The following is an 18,523-nucleotide window of genomic DNA, read 5'->3' as shown; positions in this document are numbered from 1 at the left end:
AAGTAGCCCATAACATTTTCAGCAGAAAAAACAAAAAACCCTAGTGCAGCAAGCTTGACGCCGCAGCGCCGCTCCCACGTGCAGCAAGTCCCCACGTCCGACAGTCCCAAGCGCCGCACGTCTCGGAGACCGATTCCCCATGCATGCCGTGCTCTCCGCAACGAACCTGTAAACACGGATTCAAAGAATCCGAAAGAGAAAAGATAGCAAAAACATATTATACTTGATTTATTTTGTTTTTTTCGGGCTATATATATAAGGCCATTAGTTTTGTAAAATGGAGAGGGAAAAAAAAGAATACTGTAAATTGAGGGAAAAACAGTGAAATAAAATCAAAAGAGGTGAATTTCATCTTAGTTTTTTTATTTCTTTGTTTGTTTTATTTATTTTATATTTTTTATATTAAATAAAAAATAAAAGGGAATATCACCTTCAAGGATATGCCGTTGAAACCCGAGCCTGCTTCGCCTGAATCGGGGCTGGAATGGCCGGGATTTGAATCGGCCGGTCGATTGGGAACGGCGGCGGCGCGGAGAACGGGTTGAAAACCCTAGCAGAGCTTTTGCTCTCTTTTTTTGTTTTTTTCTTTCCTTTATGCTGCAAATGAAAATTTTAAAAAAATTCTGTTTTAAATTGTATTAGCAAAACGGCGCCGTTTAGGTGGCCATACCCGCGCGGTGACCCGACCCGGAGGGGAGGATCCACGCGTTGGGCTTTAAAGGGTGAATTGCGCATTGAGTCCCTCTGGTTTGTGGCGCGTTGCAATTAAACTTGCTTTGTTTCTTTTTAAATTGAGCCGCATATTTTATCTGTTTTTCAATTTAGCCCACTGCTGCGCAGCGTTTCTGGAGGGAGGGAATAATTTCCCTTTTAGTCCCCCATAGTTGCGCGCGTGTTCAAGTGGGCCCTTTCTTTTAAAATTTTATTCAAAATTCGCCCCATTTTTTGTTTTTAAGTTCAATTTAGCCCATTTTAGCTATTTTTCTTATTTTTTATTTTTAAATATTTATCATTATATCGTTATTTATTATTATTATTTATTATTATGGTTATTATTATTATCTCTATATTCTTACACGCATGGTTTTTACATAATATATTTATATATGCATTTTTTATATATATAGCACATACGCATATTTTTATATATATAATATATAGGCATTTTTTTAATATATACGTTTTTAAGCTTTTATGAATACATGCATATCTTTCATTCATACGATTTTTATATATATATTTTTATATATATATTTTTTAAAACCTTTATATACTTTATATTTTATATATACTTATACCTTTTTTTTGTAAATATATACACATATACGTTTTTTTATCTTTATTTTATTTTTATGATTTTCATATACATATATACATGCATTTTTATTAGTTTTTTTGGTTTGATGTATTTCGTTCCTTCTTTTTGTTTGCAAATTTACTTGTATATTGTACTTGTATATATTTGTAAATATTTATTCATTTATGTTTGAAATTAGGGTATCCGTTTCATGTTATACCTTAACCCTTTTTAGCATCCATTTTAAAAATATATTTTTTGATTTTCTCAAAGTGTTTAAATCATCCTGTTTTATAAATTCCAAAATATTTGGCATTCATGATTCTCGTGAAAGATCGTGTCCTAACTTACTGGATCGCGATTATTTTTCGATGAATTTAGAAAGCCAAGTATTTGTTTTGCAATAAATTCAAATTTTAAATAAAAGCTTATTCTCGGGAATTCAAAATGTTGGGTCCTAACTTACTGGTCATGACATTTTCTTCTCGAAATAAGAATTTTCAAAAACAAAAGGCAATATTCGGGTATTTTGAAGATTTAAAAACATTGTGCCCTAACTCACTGGGTATGGTGTTTTATTTCTTTGAAATAGGAATTGTCTTATTATTTTAATCCATTCATAAAATAAAAAGTTTTTATTTAAAATCTTTTCAAATTTTCGACACCAAGGCATTAAAAAAATCAATTTGGTACCAATTTTGGGCGTTACGAGGGTGCTAATCCTTCCTCGTGCGTAACTGAATCCCGAGCCTGTTTTCTCAAATTTCGCAGACCAAAATTATTTTTAAGGTGGGCCGATCACACCTTAATAAAGGATCGGTGGCGACTCCAGTTTTTGTTTTTATTTTTAAGTCGACAACTAAAATTTTGTTTTAAAAAAAAACGGTTTCGACACTTTCAAACATGCATAAAAGGGTATTTTATTTTATATAAATCAATCCTTAATCAATATTAAGGATTTTTCTATCACACTTTACATTAACATTACAAAGTATATTTGTTTTCTTTGTTGTACATGGCATTAATTGACTGTTTGCTTTTAAAAACAATGGTAGCAAATAAGATTTGATATGAAGCGAATTGTGTAAATATATTCAGTATGGCAATTTATCGGCTATCTTGTAAATGTGTTAACAGTAAATTACAATTAGGGATTATTAATGCAAATACGAATAAGTATAATGATGAGTTATTTAGAATGTTTAATCATTTAATATTTATGATCATCATTATTAATATTTAAAATTTAATTCTAAAATCAAAATCTACTCTCAATATAACTTAAAAAAAGAACTAACCTAGAACTCAATCTTTTCACATATACTTCTATCCCTTCTTTTATATCTATATATATATACACGCGCGCGCGAGAGTGTGTAGTGGTCTATTAGAATTGGAAGGGATAAATGAAGTTAAGCATGATTTAAATAAATACACATATTTATATTATAAAAATAAAATATTCATATTTTATTATTAAAAATATAATTTTTAATATATTTATTATTAAAAGAGTAATATAAATATTTTTCAATAAATATATTAGGAATATTGTTTAAATATAAAATTATTATTGTTGAGTATGACTACTATTTCAGTCAAATTTGAGAAATAATCTTTCAATTAAACTCTGTTTATTTGTTTCAATCAAACTCTGATTAGTCTAGATTATTTTATTATTATTTGACCTATGAATTTAACCAACCTTCAAAAAAACACTCATTAGAGAATTTTGTGTTTACGTTTTTAGGGTTCTTTATTTTCGGGTTTTCAGGATTTAGTTTTTATCTCCATCTTTTGTACTTTTCGTTTTTTTTCCATTATAGCAAAATTATCTTTGCCCGTGATTTTTTATCCTCTTTGGAGGGGTATTTTCACGTTAAATTTGTGTGTTCAATTTCTCAGTTTCTTTTGCTATTTTTACTTGTTCGTTGCTTAATCGGGTTGATCCCCATTAATTATAAATATAGAATTTATTATTAAAATAAAATTGCAATATAAAATTATTTATTAAAATAATAAATTATGTTAATTATGTTATTAAATATAAATATGTAAGTTTTATAACATTAAAAGTTGATTGAGCTTTAGCTGGGTTGACATCAATATTTTTGTCAAAATAGAAGCACGTGAGTTCGAGCACATTATTTTAAAGATTGGAGAGGGGTTATAAGTAGTTCTATACTTTGTATCAAAAAAATATAATACTAATAATATTTATATTAATATTTTAAATATTTTTAAAAATTAAAATTAAAAATTTATTATAAATAATATTAGGAGTGATTCAAGTTAATTTTTACATAAAAATAAAGCTATTTTAATTTTTCAGAAAACGAAAATTAATTTATTAAAAAGTGATTTATTTTCTAATTTATTTTACATGAAATAAATACAAAAAAATTATTCATACGTTATTTTTTATGAAACAAACCCCCCATGTAATTCCAAAATTAAAATGAAAAAAATGCCTAATGCGGTATAAGAGGCGACAATAACAAGAAACAAAGTCTAAAACACGATAATATATACAGAGGTATTTTCGTGATAATCTGGAAGTTGGGTGGTATATTCTTTCCTCCATAATACCCCTACTGCCCCGAAACTAACTCTTTTAGATCGGATTAGACCGGAAAACCATCAATTTCGGTTTTTTTTCTTTGGGAAACCGGAGTTATTTATTTACAAATATAATATACATATTTTAAGCTACACCAAGTTTAATTAATATATAATTATATTACTAAATTTAATCAGTATTAATTATATAAATATTTGAAATTGTGTAAATTTAACTGAATTTTATTTGTAATCAAAATTTAAAATTTTACTAATTGAGTTTTAGTTCAATAACGGTTGTGAACCCACAAAAAATTTTAAAAAAAAAAACAAATCTTACTTTTATTTTTTTTTATTTTTTATATAACTGATGTACTAGTATACAAAAAAATTTTGAAAATAACCCCCCAAAATTTGAAATGGACTCATCAAAATTTTTGAACAATAATTATTTTATAAAATAAATTATTTCATATAAAAATAAACGAATCTCTTTCAAAACCCAAAAATTTCTAATTTTTTATTTTGTTCCAACACTCATCATTTTTTTTCCAACTTTTCTTTATTCTCTTACTCTCTAGAATTTCTACAAGATAGGCGTTCAATTTTTCAATACTTTCATGATGGTCTCTCAATTTGGTAATAACTCTTCTTTTCTTTTCATGCTTTATTGATTAGTCTCTAGAAAATTAGGATTTTGGCTTTTCTTATGATAGATTAGAATTTTTATATAAGATTTATTTATTTTTATTGAATGATTTTGGACTATTGATTTTGTATGAGATTCCTAACCTCGCGATTGAATAATAATTTTTAGAGGTTGACTAATACAAATCCTTGAAGAAATTAGGATGGATAAGAAATTTAGCATTTTTATTTAGAAATTGTTGTTGCTAGTGTAATTATTGTAAATCTTGTGTCTGAAAATTTGATATATTGCATTCTTATGACATCAAAAAACACTTAAGTGATGTTTATTTTTATGAAAGAAAATTACTAGTGGTATGTTGGCTTCATGGAAACCTTTATGTTTTTAAGGCTTAGGTATATTTGTTTTAAATGTTTAACAAGAATGATTAATTATTTTAAAAGAAAATCTATTAGCGAAATAGAAGAAGAATAACAAGAAAAAAAAATCATACATTAGTTTATAATATGACTTCTATAAACATTCTAACTATTTAAAAAATTGACCCCACAAACCAAATTTCTTAGCTCTGCTCTAGTTGTCAGTGTAGGAGGACATGAGTTCAAGTGCGTTTTATCTTTCTATTTACAAGTTGGGAGGGGTTATGGATAGTTCCAGGGGCGATGCCAAAAAATTACTTTAGAGGGATTAGAAATGAATAATAAATTTTTGAGAGACCAAAGTATAATTTTATCATTATACTAACTTATGATTTGATAAACTTTAAAAGACCTCTATAGGAAATTTACCATGGGGGTAAGACCACTGCTTGCCCTTGTCTTTACCTCTTGGTAGTTCTAGACATTGTGTAATAAATTTATATAAAAAAATTGATATGAAAAATAAATGTTACATTAATTGAAACAATAAAATTAAGATAATGAAAATTATGATATCGTTTTTTATACAAATCTAATAATTCCAATCATGTATATGTATTTGTATAGATAAAATATAAAAAGTGATAAATATTATCAAAATAATATTTATTATTTTGTAAAGAACCGATTTTTAATAATTTTATAATTCAATGCAACTGATTTAATTGAGAAAAAGAAATTTTAGAAGTGTAACCGAAAATGGAAAAGAAGAAATGACTAACCCCACTGGTCCACTCCTTTATGGACAGTTGGATATATGTGAAAAGCATTGAAGAGGAAATTACCAAAGCTATCCTCTAAAATCTCAATATAAATTATAGATACACCAAAGCAGAGAGAGAGAGAGGCAAAGGCAGTAAAAAATGAGTAGGAAGGAAATGGCGTGGTGGTTGAGGTTGGCAGTGTTGATGATGGTTGGAAGCCATTGGGCATGGGGGCAGTGCGAGACGAGTATCCCCAAGCTCATATCCCAATGCGGGCAATACGTAGAAGGATCAGGGCCGGAAACGACTCCATCCAAGGCTTGCTGTGATGTGATAACAAGTCTGGATATTCCATGCATGTGCAAGTACGTGACACCAGATGTTGAGAAGCTTGTGAACATGGAAAAAGTTGTGTTTGTTGCTAAATCCTGTGGATTGACACTTCAACCCGGAATGAAATGCGGAAGTACCTACTTTACATACCTTTAACATCCTTCCATTTTCTTCTTCTTCTTCTTCTCATTTCATATATTTGTGATTATTTCATTTTTAACCAAGTTGTTGTTTCAGGCTTCGTGGTTCCGCCATCTGTTTGAGGAGAAGAGCTGCTGAGATGATGATGATGATTTCAGAATCTGAGAATCTGAGAGATGTCAACTTTATGTATTAAATAATTATTAATAAGATTTGTGGTTATTTTCCATATCTAATTATACCCTACTACTCATCTTTAACACTTTCTCACTCAAATCTTTGGCTTCATCCCTGAAATAACACTGTAACAAAAATCACATTTACTGACACATGAAAAGCCGTCACTATAACCATAAAAGTTGTTGGTAAAATGAGGGTAAAAAGAACACCATGGGTCACTCTCCCCTTCTCAAAAAAAAAAAAAAAAGTAAATTGATCTTTTGTCATGTCACTTTATCATTATTCCGTTATTCATATTAGTTTTTAATAATACAAATAAATGAAATTTTTAATAGAAATAATCAATTTGCTCTTTAATTTAACATACAATGAATAATTTTTTCATAAATTAAAAACAAAAAAGTGAGAGAAATGGGTTAAATTAGATCTAGTTGTATTTTCTTAAATTATTATAATCTTCGAAGGAATTAAAATATTTTTCATAACTTTTTTTATGAAATATTACTTGATTTATAAGTACTTATTTTTATTTATACTATAATGAAATCTTTAATAAATTTTGTTCGGTATAAGTATTCTTGATGCCCTTATATTACTGGAGAGTGAACAAATTGGCCACTCTAGAAAAAAGAGCAATTTAATAAAAAATTAATCAATCAATATAATCTTTTATACTATTTTAAAGTAAAGTGAACAAACAAGTTTAATTTTTTATTCTATTTTAAAGTAAGCAAACAAGGATAATTGAATATGATGTTCATGATTGGTTGAATTTTAGAAAAAAAGATATAAAATATTTCAAAAATGTAAAAATTATAAAACTCCAAAAGTCATAAAATATAATAATAAATTAAAATTTTCATAAAATCTTAAAAAGTGATATAAAAATTAAAAAGAAACCTTATAACAAGCTCTAAAGTTTCAGAAAAATTCAAGAGTAAAAAACATTTATATAAAATCCAATTATTTTCAAAATTATAAAAATTCAAAAAAAATATAAAATATTCTTTGAATTTTCTAAAATTTTCTAAAAATTGACTATAAAAATAAAAAATATATTTAGAAAAACTTTGAAATTTCAAAAATAATTAAAAGAAAAGATATTTTTAAGGAATATATGTCAAATTTTTTTCTGATTGGTGCGGGGAAAATTCCATAAAAAACAATTTATGGCATATTCTGTTAAAATTATTAAAATCTATAAGTGATGTAAAAAGATTTACAAAAAAATATTTTACAGAATTTTTTGTATTTCTTTTTCAAAATTTTGGAAATTTTTTTAAAAGTTTCTGAAATTTTTAAATATTAAATACTAATATTTTTCTGAATTTTTTGGATTTTTTTTTGAATTTTCTCGAAACTATGAAAAAAATGTATTTAACTTTTTCTTATTGCATTTTCAAATAATATTGTAAAATGTTTAGAATAGTTTTATTTTATTACTTCTGAGGTTTCTAATAGTATAAGGACCAAATTAATTGATTTAATAGTAGAGGAGGTAATTTAAGAAAATACAATAGACGTTAAGGAAATCATGTGAGAGAGTTGGAAGTGAACGTAAAGACAAAAGCAAGATGGGAGCGTTTCGAAATGCTGAAAGAAACGCATTCATAAACATCATCCATCAGTTAAAAAGTTTGAAGGAATCTCTCCCAAAACAATGCCTTTGCATGCTTCTAATTTCTTTTTCCTCTCCCAACAAACTTTCTGTTCATAATAAATTCAAAACAATAACCAGTTGAACAACTAGTATTTATCTTCTATATTCATACTAAACTTTCAATCACAACCAAAGAACTTCTCGTATCGTCATTGAGGGAGCTGATAAAGGTTTCAACTACTTATATGATATATTGAATGTTTTTACTGTAATACAATATAAGCATTGAATGTGGAAATCAGATTCATGACTAAGTAGCCACCAAAAGAACTTCACCCATTATAAAACATGAACATCCAAGGATTAGTATCCTATCCATCATTGCAAATACTAAAGTAATAACATGATCTGCAGAAAACAGTTCAGCTAACCCATCCCTGAAACATAGACATCCAAGGATTAGCATCCTATCCATTGCCACTGGAGTTCTTTTAACACTAAAAGCAGGGTTAGGAACCCAACACGTCTTTCTTTTGATTATTTTTCCTTTTTCTTTTAGATATAGCATATGGACATTTGTCCAATTCCTAACCCTACTCGTGCAGTTAAAAACACTCCATTAGTAGTGGATAGGATAATAACCCTATATATAAAACTCTTTTGCCAAACAAATTGTTCACTGAGGTTTGTTTCTAGCAACTCCTTTTCTAGTAAATATAGTGTACTAAACAAAATATTCCTCACCTTTATGCAAAGTTATTTGAGGAGCTGGGCCAGGGCTACAGATATCTTAGCACCGATAGCAGCATTGTTTTTCACAAGCGCAATGTCTAGAGCTTAGTTAAGAAAACCAATACAGTATAAGTTGAAGAATATTCACTGCCCAAGATATCAGCTGAAGAACAACATATAATGATAACAACTATGTATGTATTCTCTAAGTTGACTTACTGCTGTTCGTAAGCCACATGACAGAAAGTATTTAAACAAATATAAATATAATTTATCTCTTAAGGATACTTGAAGCAAGTGATGCTCCTCCAGTTATTTCATTAACCCTAGCGAGCAAGAATGGAGTCTCAGCATTCCCTGTTATGTTCTTTTCCCTGAAGGTAAAGAGGATGGTCAAAAAAAAAACATGGAAAGGAAGTAAAGAAAACCGGATGTTTAATGAGCATAAAAACAGTTTTCACCTGGCTTCTGTAAGAGCTTGTTGTATTGCAGACTCTATTAAGCTTCCAGAAGCTGAGTATTCTTTTGCGATGGGAACCGCAATCAGTACTCCATTTCCGAGATTAAGCTTCCTGTTTGCATCTGTAATTAAGAAAAAATTGAAGTAAAAAAAATAAAAGAGATCATCAATAACCCTTGAAAATAAAAAAGAAGAGATCAAATGAACTTTGTAACTTACCAATTAACTGTGCACATTCTTCTGGGCTACCTAACCGACAAGGCACCTAGATTATCACCACCAATTAAGAAACAAAAACAACATTTACTTTCCTTTGAACAAAGCATGCAAAGTTTGCACATAAATTATTGAAAATATATAAGATTAACATTGTAACAATATTTCTCTGTGCATACATCAGCAGCACAACTTCTCAATTAGACGCTATTACCCAAAGTTTTAACCAGAAAAATGATGTCTCCACAACAAACTAGAAACCTTCCAAAATGCTATAATACTCCAAACCAAAGCCACTTCTCCTTTCCCAAGAAAAAGAAAGGGGGAAGAAGGAAAAGAGATGAAAAACATTCCAAAGATAAATAAGATTAATAAGCAGGTCACATTTTTCACTGATCTCAGTTTGGAATATCTAATGTGAAGGTCACCATAAGATAACTACAGATACAATCTTATGTAATAACGATAGAAATGCAAACTCAATGCAACATGCCAACAATCATGAGGCCGTCCTTCTCTTTGCAAAATTTAATTACAGAAGAAATCAAATATATAAATTTTCAAATTTTAATTGCAGAAGAAATCAAAGATATAAATTTTTGGTGCTACTGTAAAAACAACAGAAGAAACCCACAAATAATTATCAGAATAGTATCATACTGTTGAGAGAACACCAATGGTGCTTCAAGAAATGCTAATGTTCTATGTGTTGACTAGTTATACCTTGCAGCCACTTGTTTCAGTAAAAAAAGCTGGAAACTCATTGGTCTTGTAAGCAGCAACACAAACTCCCTGAGTTTCCTGTTTTAACAACAAAACTTACAATGTTAAATTAAACAATACTGATTCAGTCTGAAGCTGGGATCTTCGAAAATCTTTTGTAGAGAAAGTGATTAAGTACCAAATATTCCAGTGTCCTCGGAATATCTAATATAGATTTTACACCAGCAGAAACGACTGCTACTGGTGTCCTTCCAAGCTCCGTGAGGTCAGAGGATATATCCATTGCTGCGTTTTGAAACATAAGAAGCAGAAAATTACAATTAGTAAAGCATAGAATATTCGTGCAATTTTTGGTATCAGTCCACATGCTCATGAAAAAAGAGTATGGTTCACTGGTCACAAAATTTTAAACACTATCAGAGACAAACAATTTGTAGGACTATTGCAGATGTGGAAGTACAACTTACTATGCTCGCCATGCCTATGCACTCCCCCAATTCCCCCAGTAACAAAAACAGGTATACCAACCTGCAAGTGATGAATGTGTCAGTGGAGACACTACTAAGGGTAACAATTACAGGGAAGAAGATGAAAAGTGGAAAGGTGATTCAAATCTAGTAGTCACCATGGCAGCGAAAAACATAGTTGCAGAAACAGTTGTTGCACCATTCCTCTTGGTGGCCACCTGAAAATGGACATTCATTACCACACAAAAGTTGAGGTGCAATATATCAGAAAAGAATAGGAATCAGAAACTCATTCAATTTTTATAGGCCAGTGTCATTTATGGTTTTATTCTTGTACTTATTACAAGAAGAATTTGAAGTAGATATTGAAGTGAAAATATTCAAGAAAAAGTTACTTAGAAGAATATAAACAAATCAATAGCTCTGCCAGCAGTTTTGTACATTGATCTCTGTGTTTATTAGTTATTCCTTTATAATTTGCACCAAATTTGAAAGTTCAATGGAAAAATTAACACCCTATAACCACTCAATCTCAAAAATAATAATACAAAAGTCGAATCATACATCTAATAAGTTTATTATCATTAGAGATAGAATCAGAGATGAACAAAGCGTCCTGCAGCAAGCTAAATGTGATCCGATAGAAGATATTGTGAAATACAAAATCTTCATAGAAACAATAAGTTTAATTAATTATTACGAAGTTGCTCAATGATTTTCTTCTATCTGAACAATGTCTAACATAAACGGCATGCAACTATATGTTGTTCAGGAGAGGAGAAGTTATTCAAAATAATTTTCATAAATAATTATCCTTTGTCTCTGGTAAGTGAACCTTTTTCATTAGTATCATAATGTCATCTTCAATGTAACAAATCCTATAACTCTTTCACCTTAGTAGATCACAAAGAAGAGCAGAGTTGGTCATGCAAAAACCAACTATTTTACATGATACTCACAACATATGCAATGTCCCTTCGAGCTGTCTTTTGAGCACTTTTTCCCATTCGGGCAAGCCTTTCCAGTTGTTCCAAATTCAAACCTAGAGGCAAGAGAAAGAAGCAACACTATAATCCCAAAGCCTATTTAAGAAAAAAAATTAAAATTTCTCATAGATATCTGGCTAAGGGCTAAGTTAAGACGAAGAGGAAGAAACCCAATCTGGTGGGGAAAATGCAGTGATGGCAGCAAGATGTGGAAGAGATAAAAACATTCAAAGATGAGCTTAGCTTGTTGACTAACCAGAAATTATTATAATTCTCTTTTCATTATTACACATTCTAAATGTATAGGAAGATGGAGTAAGGGTGGCTTATGGTCCCAAGTATTAAACAACAAACTATGAATCAAAGCAATGGTTATATATGCTACTGCTATGTGTCAACTTTCCTGGGTAATGAAGTGGTAAACACTGAAACATCAATATTAACTAACATTAAGGTTTAGACGTAAAAAAGGCTTATAATATAACAAGGAACAAGTTTAAGAATAAAGACCTATGCATGGTACGCCATCAAGAATGGCGATGGTAGCAGGAATAGCTCCATTGTCCCTCACAATCGCCTCCACCTCCTTGGCTGTTTCCAAATTCTGCGGATACGGCATTCCTACAAACAATTAAAGTTGTTTTTTATAATCAATTAAAGATCCCAATAGGAAAAAGAAATGAAAGGAAAAGTTACCATGGGAAATGATGGTGGACTCGAGAGCAACAACCGGGAGACCAGTGGAGAGAGCCTGGGACACTTGAGCAGATACTTTGACTAAAGGGTTTGAGTTAGTTGGGGAAAGATGGTTGCTGAGATTTGATAGTCTTTTAACAGCCGATGATGATGATGGAGAAGAAGACGCCATTTTTTCCAAGAGTTGATTCTAAAGCACCTTTGCGGTGGGTTGTTTTACGGAGGTTTGAAAAACCAAAATCAACCCTTACTCCCACGTAGACCTGATAATGGTGTGGAAATGCGCGAGTTTAAAAAAAATATATAGGTTAGAAATGTATTATATTTTTTAAAATTTATTTTTATATAAAATAATAAAAAATTAATACAAGCAGGCTAATTCGAGCTCGGGTTTAGTATTTTTAATATAATTTAACAGTATTTTTATCTCAAAAATATTTTTTACCCCGAAAGTACTTTTTAGAAATAATGTTAAACTAACTCGTGATTGTACAATTTTTTATTTGAAAATCTTTATCCTCTAATTATCCTCCATTCAATTTTGCTCTTAATTGCTTCAAAAATAACAATCCAAAGATGTTAAAAAGGCAAGTAAATATATTGATTTTATTCTAGTAACCATATTTTAACCCTAAACCTAATTTTTTTAGCTAATATAGACTTAATTGAGTGATAGAAAATTGTATTACCTATTTGTAATATTTTACATTATTCGTTTTTATTACCTTAATTAAGATATGTGGACTATTAAGTTTATCGATCAAAAATTCAAAACATATAATGTAATATTCTCTTCTTTAAATTGAATCGCTTAATTAACTAACAATATATGGTCACCTGCTAAATTTTAGGATCTCATAATATCGTAAAAAGTAAAAGGGACCTATAATGCAAATATACAAACTTTAATACAGGGTTAATATGAGTGCAGATGAGGTAGGTAAACCTTTTTATTACTTAAAATAAATATTTTTTTAATGAGAATTGGATGATTGTTTGGATTAATAACATATTTTAGGAAAATAACGAAAATTAAGTTAATTGATTTCATAGAATATTACATTGATTTAAGGGTAAACTACACCCATGGTCATTTTTGTTTACTTTAGGTTACATTTAAGTCACTTATGTTTGAAATGTTACATTTTAGTCACTTATGTTATCGTGTTGTAACATTTTAGTCACTGAGCTGTTAATTGTTGTTAATTGTAGTTACATTTTAGGTGTACTGGTAAGCTGACGTGACACATTAAAAATCATCATTTCAAACAAAAATTTTAAGTTAAATTATACAATTAGTCCCCATATTTTTTTCGCTTTGAGCAATTTAATTTTTTGTTTTATGATCTTTTAACTTTCCTTTTTTTCTATTCTTTTCTGCTTCTCTCTCTGTTTTCCTACCTTCTCCATTTATTTTAATGTATCATGAAGTTGAATTGGCAATGAAGAAAGAAGCAAGAAGTCGAAAGTTGTCATTGCATATAACCAAAACCCATAAACACATACCATATGCTAACTATCAAAACCCTCCACCACCACCCATCATTTTCATTTCATCCACTAACACCTTCACCACTACCATGACCTCATTCATGACAAACCTAACAATATCATCTCCTCACCAAATAAACCCGCGTTCAAATCAATCAAGAATCTAAGTAAACAACAATTAATAAGCCCTAAAAAATCACAGAGAGCCAAAGATTAGAATTGCAACAAAGAAAAAGAGTGTAAAAAATAGAGGGGTTAGATTCAAGTCAAGGGGTTCGAGGTATTCCGACAACTTTCTTGTCGATCCTAACAGTCAGGAATGAGGTATTAGTGAGGAGGAGCATATATCAGAAAATCGAGTCAATCTAATGGCCAATGGTGGAGAAAGGGGTGTAGTTGGCCCCAGCCCCCCTAAAATGAAAATTTTTCTATTTAGGCCCTTTAAAATTTTTAAAAGTTTAAATTAGTAAAGGTAAAATTACACTTTGCCCCCTAAAAATGATAAAAATTTAATTTAATCCTTAAAAATTATAAATATATAGACTATTAAAATGGTGAAATAACATTTTTGCTATCGTAAAAATTACAATTTAATTTCGGTCCCTCCTAAAAAAAATTCTGGCTTCGCCCTTAGATGGAGATTCAATCTTGGGTTGTCCAAAAGTTGGGAATTTTTTGAGATGTTTTCGAAATGAGGTCATGGTAGTGGCAAAGGTGTTAGTTGATGAAATGAAGATGATGAGTGATGGGTGATGGTAGAGGGTTTTGATAGTTAGCATATGGCATGTGTTATGGGTTTTGGTTATAAGCAATGATGACTTTCGACTTCTTGCTTCTTTCTTCATTGCCAATTCAACTTCCTGATACGTTAAAAGAAATGGAGAAGGTAGGAAAACAGAGAGAGAAGCAGAAAAGAATGGAAAATAAAAAAATTAAATTGCTCAAAACGAAAAAATATGGGAACCAATTGTATAATTTAACCTAAAATTTTTTTGTTTGAAATGATAATTTAACGTGTTGTGTCAACTTACGATTACACCGTTAACGACAATTAACGACTCAGTGACTAAAATGTTACAACGCGATAACGTAAGTGACTAAAACGTAACATATTTTTAATATTTGAAATATCAATAGGTAGAATTAATAAAATATGCATCAAAATCAATTAATGATAACTTACATATTTAAATATGAAAATAATAATAATGATTAAATTAATAGCGAGTAATGAGTAAATTAGTATTATAGTTAATCAACATAAATTTTAAGTTAATATTATGATTAATAATGTGATTAAATAAAATACTTTTAACAAAAAAAATGTAATTAAATCAACAAATACTTAATAATTTATTCATGCAAATTATAAATTAATATTATGGTTAATCAACATAAATTTTAAGTTAATATTACGGATAATTTTTTTTAACTTTTGATAATTATTAACATTGGTTTTTAAACTGTTACAATGTTGTAAAATTTTAAAATATTTAGATTTATAAATCAGTAAGATACAACGTTTCATTATTAATTTTGTTATGTTGTTAATAGTGTTTTTGATACTTTTTGTTACTACTTAGGTCAAAAAATTAACAAAAACAAATTACAAGTCTTTTTTTCCCCTAATACGCCTAGGGCTCTGAATAATGCTATTTGTGCTGATGTGGGGTTCACCTATGTAGATGATTTGGACAACTATTTTGGAATGCCTTTATCCCATACTAGAGTTACAACAGGCACTTTTTCATTCGTGGTGGATAAAGTAAGAAAGAAATTGTCTGGTTGGGAGGCAAGGAAATTGTCATTAGCAGGTCATTTAACATTGGTAAGTGTTGCCCTCTTGGCTATTCTTAACTACTTCATGAATTCAGTTCGTATCCCTGTATTTGTTTGTAAAGAAATCGAGCAGATTTGATACGGAATTGGAGTGGAGGAAGAGGTAGAACAATCAAAATCAAGTTGTTTAACTCAAGAAGAAAAGATTTGGACGTGACCTAAAAAGAAAAAGTCAAATAAATTTAGAAAATAACAACGGAAGTAATAACAATAAGAAAACTTAACAAAAAAATAAATGATAAATAAACCGATGAATACGATGGATAGAAGGATAAATGTCTAATTGAACCCTTTGAGATATAAATCCCAACAATCTCAATTAATGATTTTAATCAACCCTCTAAAAAATAATCATTGGCAAATTGAAGGGTGAAGAAAGAATTTCCATGACTTTTTTGAAGAAAATCGAGAAGAAAGCTACTAAAAATCACAAGAAAGTAATCTCGTACAAGAAACAAACTCCCAGAATTGAAAACTTTATTAATGAATACAATTGTTTGATTTGTGTACAATAAAAAAGCTTATATATAGGCTAGTTAAATAAATCTAAATAAAACTTTAAAGTATACTAGAACTCTAATTAATCTAAACAAGTAGTAGTTTTAACCTAAACTTTCTTGTTAACATAAAACTCCTAAATAACTTAAACTACTTAATAATTATTAAAAAATCGGAATAATAAAATAATAAGAGCTAATAAATACAATATTGAGCTCATATATAATAAACATTAAGCCTAAAACCCAAACCCAATATGATTTAAACTCGAATTAAAAGCTCGAAACTCGTAATTCTCGTCATAATCCCGTCTAGAAATTATGCTCGCGCAGTCTTCAATAAAACGATCATAACTTGAGCTCCCAAACTCAAAATCGAGTGATTTAAAGTGCGTTTATAAGCTAAGAGATAGATCTTCGAACGCTATGAATACATCTTAACCTAAAGATACCTAAATCGCATCCAAAAAGTTGTCACAAGTTTGCTAATTTCCCAAACTTGAAAATTGGCAGCTTCGGTGAATGGAATTTAATAAATTTCACCTCATCCGTGCATGTATCATTCCCCCTTTCCTCGAAAAGATTCATCCTCGAATCTTGTCTTTGATTAAATCTTGGTTTGATTTGCTTGGCCTTTGACATTGTTGCTGGGCCTTGAGGTAGTGTGAGCTCATCACATCTATGGGTCTGAAATTGGGCCTTGAGACTCACATCAAGATTACCCAAAATTTCCTTTGGGGATCTAATTCAGATTATAAAAAACACGTATTAGTATCCAGGGATGATTGTTGTCGTCTTCTCGATGTTGGAGGGCTAGGATTGAAGAGGTTAATTGATCAGAATAAAAATTTTTGTTGAAGTTTGGGTTTCAATTGCTTTCGAAAACAGATGCTCTTTGGGTAAAAGTGTTAAGGAATAAATACAATGTACATGGTTTGCTACCAAGGTCTGTTGTGAAAAGTAATTGTTTGTTTCTTTGGAGACCACTGATGAAGGTCTAACTTTAAGTAATTGCTAAGTTTTATTGGTCTATTGGGGATGGTCAGCTTACAAATTTTTCTAATGATGTGTAGATTCGGCAATTAGGGCCCTGTCGTATATTTTATAAAGGTGCTGAAAAATTAGATAATACACTACGTGTTTGTGAACCGATTACAGAAAGTGGAAGTTGGGATTGGTCTCGTTTGATTTATCTTGTGCCAGATCATATCGTCACTCAGATCACAACTGTCTTGCCTCCTTCTCCTAATGCATGTCAAGATCGTTTAACATGGAAATGGATGAGGAAAGATGATTTTTCCACCGTTGAAACTTATAAGAATATGCATGCTCTTTATGACATGTTTTTTACTACGGTTTGGAATATGATTTGGAAAGCAAAGACACCTCAGAGGGTTAGGATTTTCCTTTGGCTTTAGTGCAAAAACATTATTAACAAATGGTGAGCAGGTGAGGAGACACATAACAAGCGATAGGAGTTGCCCTAGATATAGTAATGTGTTGGAAACGGGATCTCATGTGATTCGATACTGCCCGTTGCTATATTAGTGTGGCTATCAGTATTTATCAACTCAAATGTGATTTATAAACTCAATCATTAGTATTATGATATATGAAATATATAAGCTTAAATTATAATAAAAATTATAATTGACTCAAATGTAAACTATCATTATTTTCATGTGTTATTATTACCACGATGCCAATTTATTATTATTTTGATATTAAGAAATATTTAACTTAGACTATTGTTAATATTGTAAATATTGTAATATATGAAATATAAATTTTAAATAATTAATATAAATTATTTGTAAATTTTAGTTTGAATATATAAATCATATTTATCTTTTAGGGGAGGGATCCACTTATACCGATGTAAAAGTAAAGTAGCTTTACACCCTTCTATAACTTTCTATATGTTTAATATTTTAACAATTCAACTGTTGAATTTATCAATATATTTGTACTTATCATGCATGTAAAATTTTGAATCGATCTAATATATCTATCACTGTAACACCCCTTACTTGACCCGATCACCAGGTCCGAGCAACAAGATGTCAAATTCATTGCCAGAGCAACTACAATCAATAATAAAATAAAATAAACAACATTCAAACATACAAACATGTCATAAACACATTTACAATATGATACACAATCAAATTTGAGCCTTAATCGAGCTTACGAAAGCTCATTTGTTGACTCGAGCATGAACCTAATTGTAAACTTTTTAAAATTTCAGATCTGGTAGTAATACTTTTTGAGCTTCGATGTTTAAAAAAATGGAATTAAAAACAAATGTATCGATACCTGTCACAAAGTATCTACCTTTTCCAAGGTATCGATACCTTACCTTCGTATCAATACTTGTGAAAAAATAGAACGTCGATAATAACAATGTATCGTAAAGAAAAAAAGAAAAAAATAAAACACATAGAATTTTACGTGGAAACCCTTTTGGGAAAAAACCACAGGCAGATGAGAAGAAAATTCACTACGTTGAATTCGAATAATACAATAGGAGAGAC

The 18,523-nt window shown here is 29.8% G+C and overlaps 2 protein-coding genes across 2 annotated transcripts; one reads left to right on the top strand and one right to left on the bottom strand.

The window, feature by feature from the left end:
• The first annotated feature begins 5,749 nt into the window (after nucleotides 1–5,749).
• On the top strand, nucleotides 5,750–6,331 carry LOC107954307 (uncharacterized). The gene is made up of 2 exons (XM_016889823.2): nucleotides 5,750–6,094; nucleotides 6,199–6,331. The coding sequence occupies exons 1-2, from the start codon at nucleotides 5,788–5,790 to the stop codon at nucleotides 6,222–6,224; spliced, it is 333 nt and encodes a 110-aa protein (XP_016745312.1). The 5' UTR covers nucleotides 5,750–5,787; the 3' UTR covers nucleotides 6,225–6,331.
• A 1,778-nt stretch (nucleotides 6,332–8,109) lies between these two features.
• On the bottom strand, nucleotides 8,110–12,438 carry LOC107954308 (pseudouridine-5'-phosphate glycosidase). The gene is made up of 12 exons (XM_016889825.2): nucleotides 12,163–12,438; nucleotides 11,977–12,087; nucleotides 11,440–11,522; nucleotides 10,639–10,698; nucleotides 10,481–10,541; nucleotides 10,192–10,298; nucleotides 10,014–10,091; nucleotides 9,294–9,339; nucleotides 9,076–9,196; nucleotides 8,903–8,988; nucleotides 8,627–8,712; nucleotides 8,110–8,319 (listed from the first exon to the last, which is right to left on the bottom strand). The coding sequence occupies exons 1-11, from the start codon at nucleotides 12,332–12,334 to the stop codon at nucleotides 8,639–8,641; spliced, it is 999 nt and encodes a 332-aa protein (XP_016745314.2). The 5' UTR covers nucleotides 12,335–12,438; the 3' UTR covers nucleotides 8,110–8,319; nucleotides 8,627–8,638.
• Nucleotides 12,439–18,523: the final 6,085 nt, after the last annotated feature.

The sequence above is a fragment of the Gossypium hirsutum genome, chromosome D07 (assembly GCF_007990345.1).
Source record: "Gossypium hirsutum isolate 1008001.06 chromosome D07, Gossypium_hirsutum_v2.1, whole genome shotgun sequence".
NCBI classification, from domain to species: Eukaryota; Viridiplantae; Streptophyta; class Magnoliopsida; order Malvales; family Malvaceae; genus Gossypium; species Gossypium hirsutum.
The sequence above is the reverse complement of the archived record's forward strand: the minus strand, read 5'-3'. Positions and strand labels throughout refer to the sequence as shown.

Excerpts from the sequence above, each read along its gene's own strand:
- LOC107954307 (XM_016889823.2), top strand. The coding sequence starts at position 5,788 with ATGAGTAGGAAGGAAATGGCGTGGTGGTTGAGGTTGGCAGTGTTGATG. Across the intron at positions 6,095-6,198 it reads ACCCGGAATGAAATGCGGAA|GCTTCGTGGTTCCGCCATCT; the intron begins GTACCTACTTTA and ends TTGTTGTTTCAG.
- LOC107954308 (XM_016889825.2), bottom strand. The coding sequence starts at position 12,334 with ATGGCGTCTTCTTCTCCATCATCATCATCGGCTGTTAAAAGACTATCA. Across the intron at positions 10,699-11,439 it reads GAAGGGACATTGCATATGTT|GTGGCCACCAAGAGGAATGG; the intron begins GTGAGTATCATG and ends GTCCATTTTCAG. Across the intron at positions 10,299-10,480 it reads GCATAGGCATGGCGAGCATA|CAATGGATATATCCTCTGAC; the intron begins GTAAGTTGTACT and ends TTCAAAACGCAG.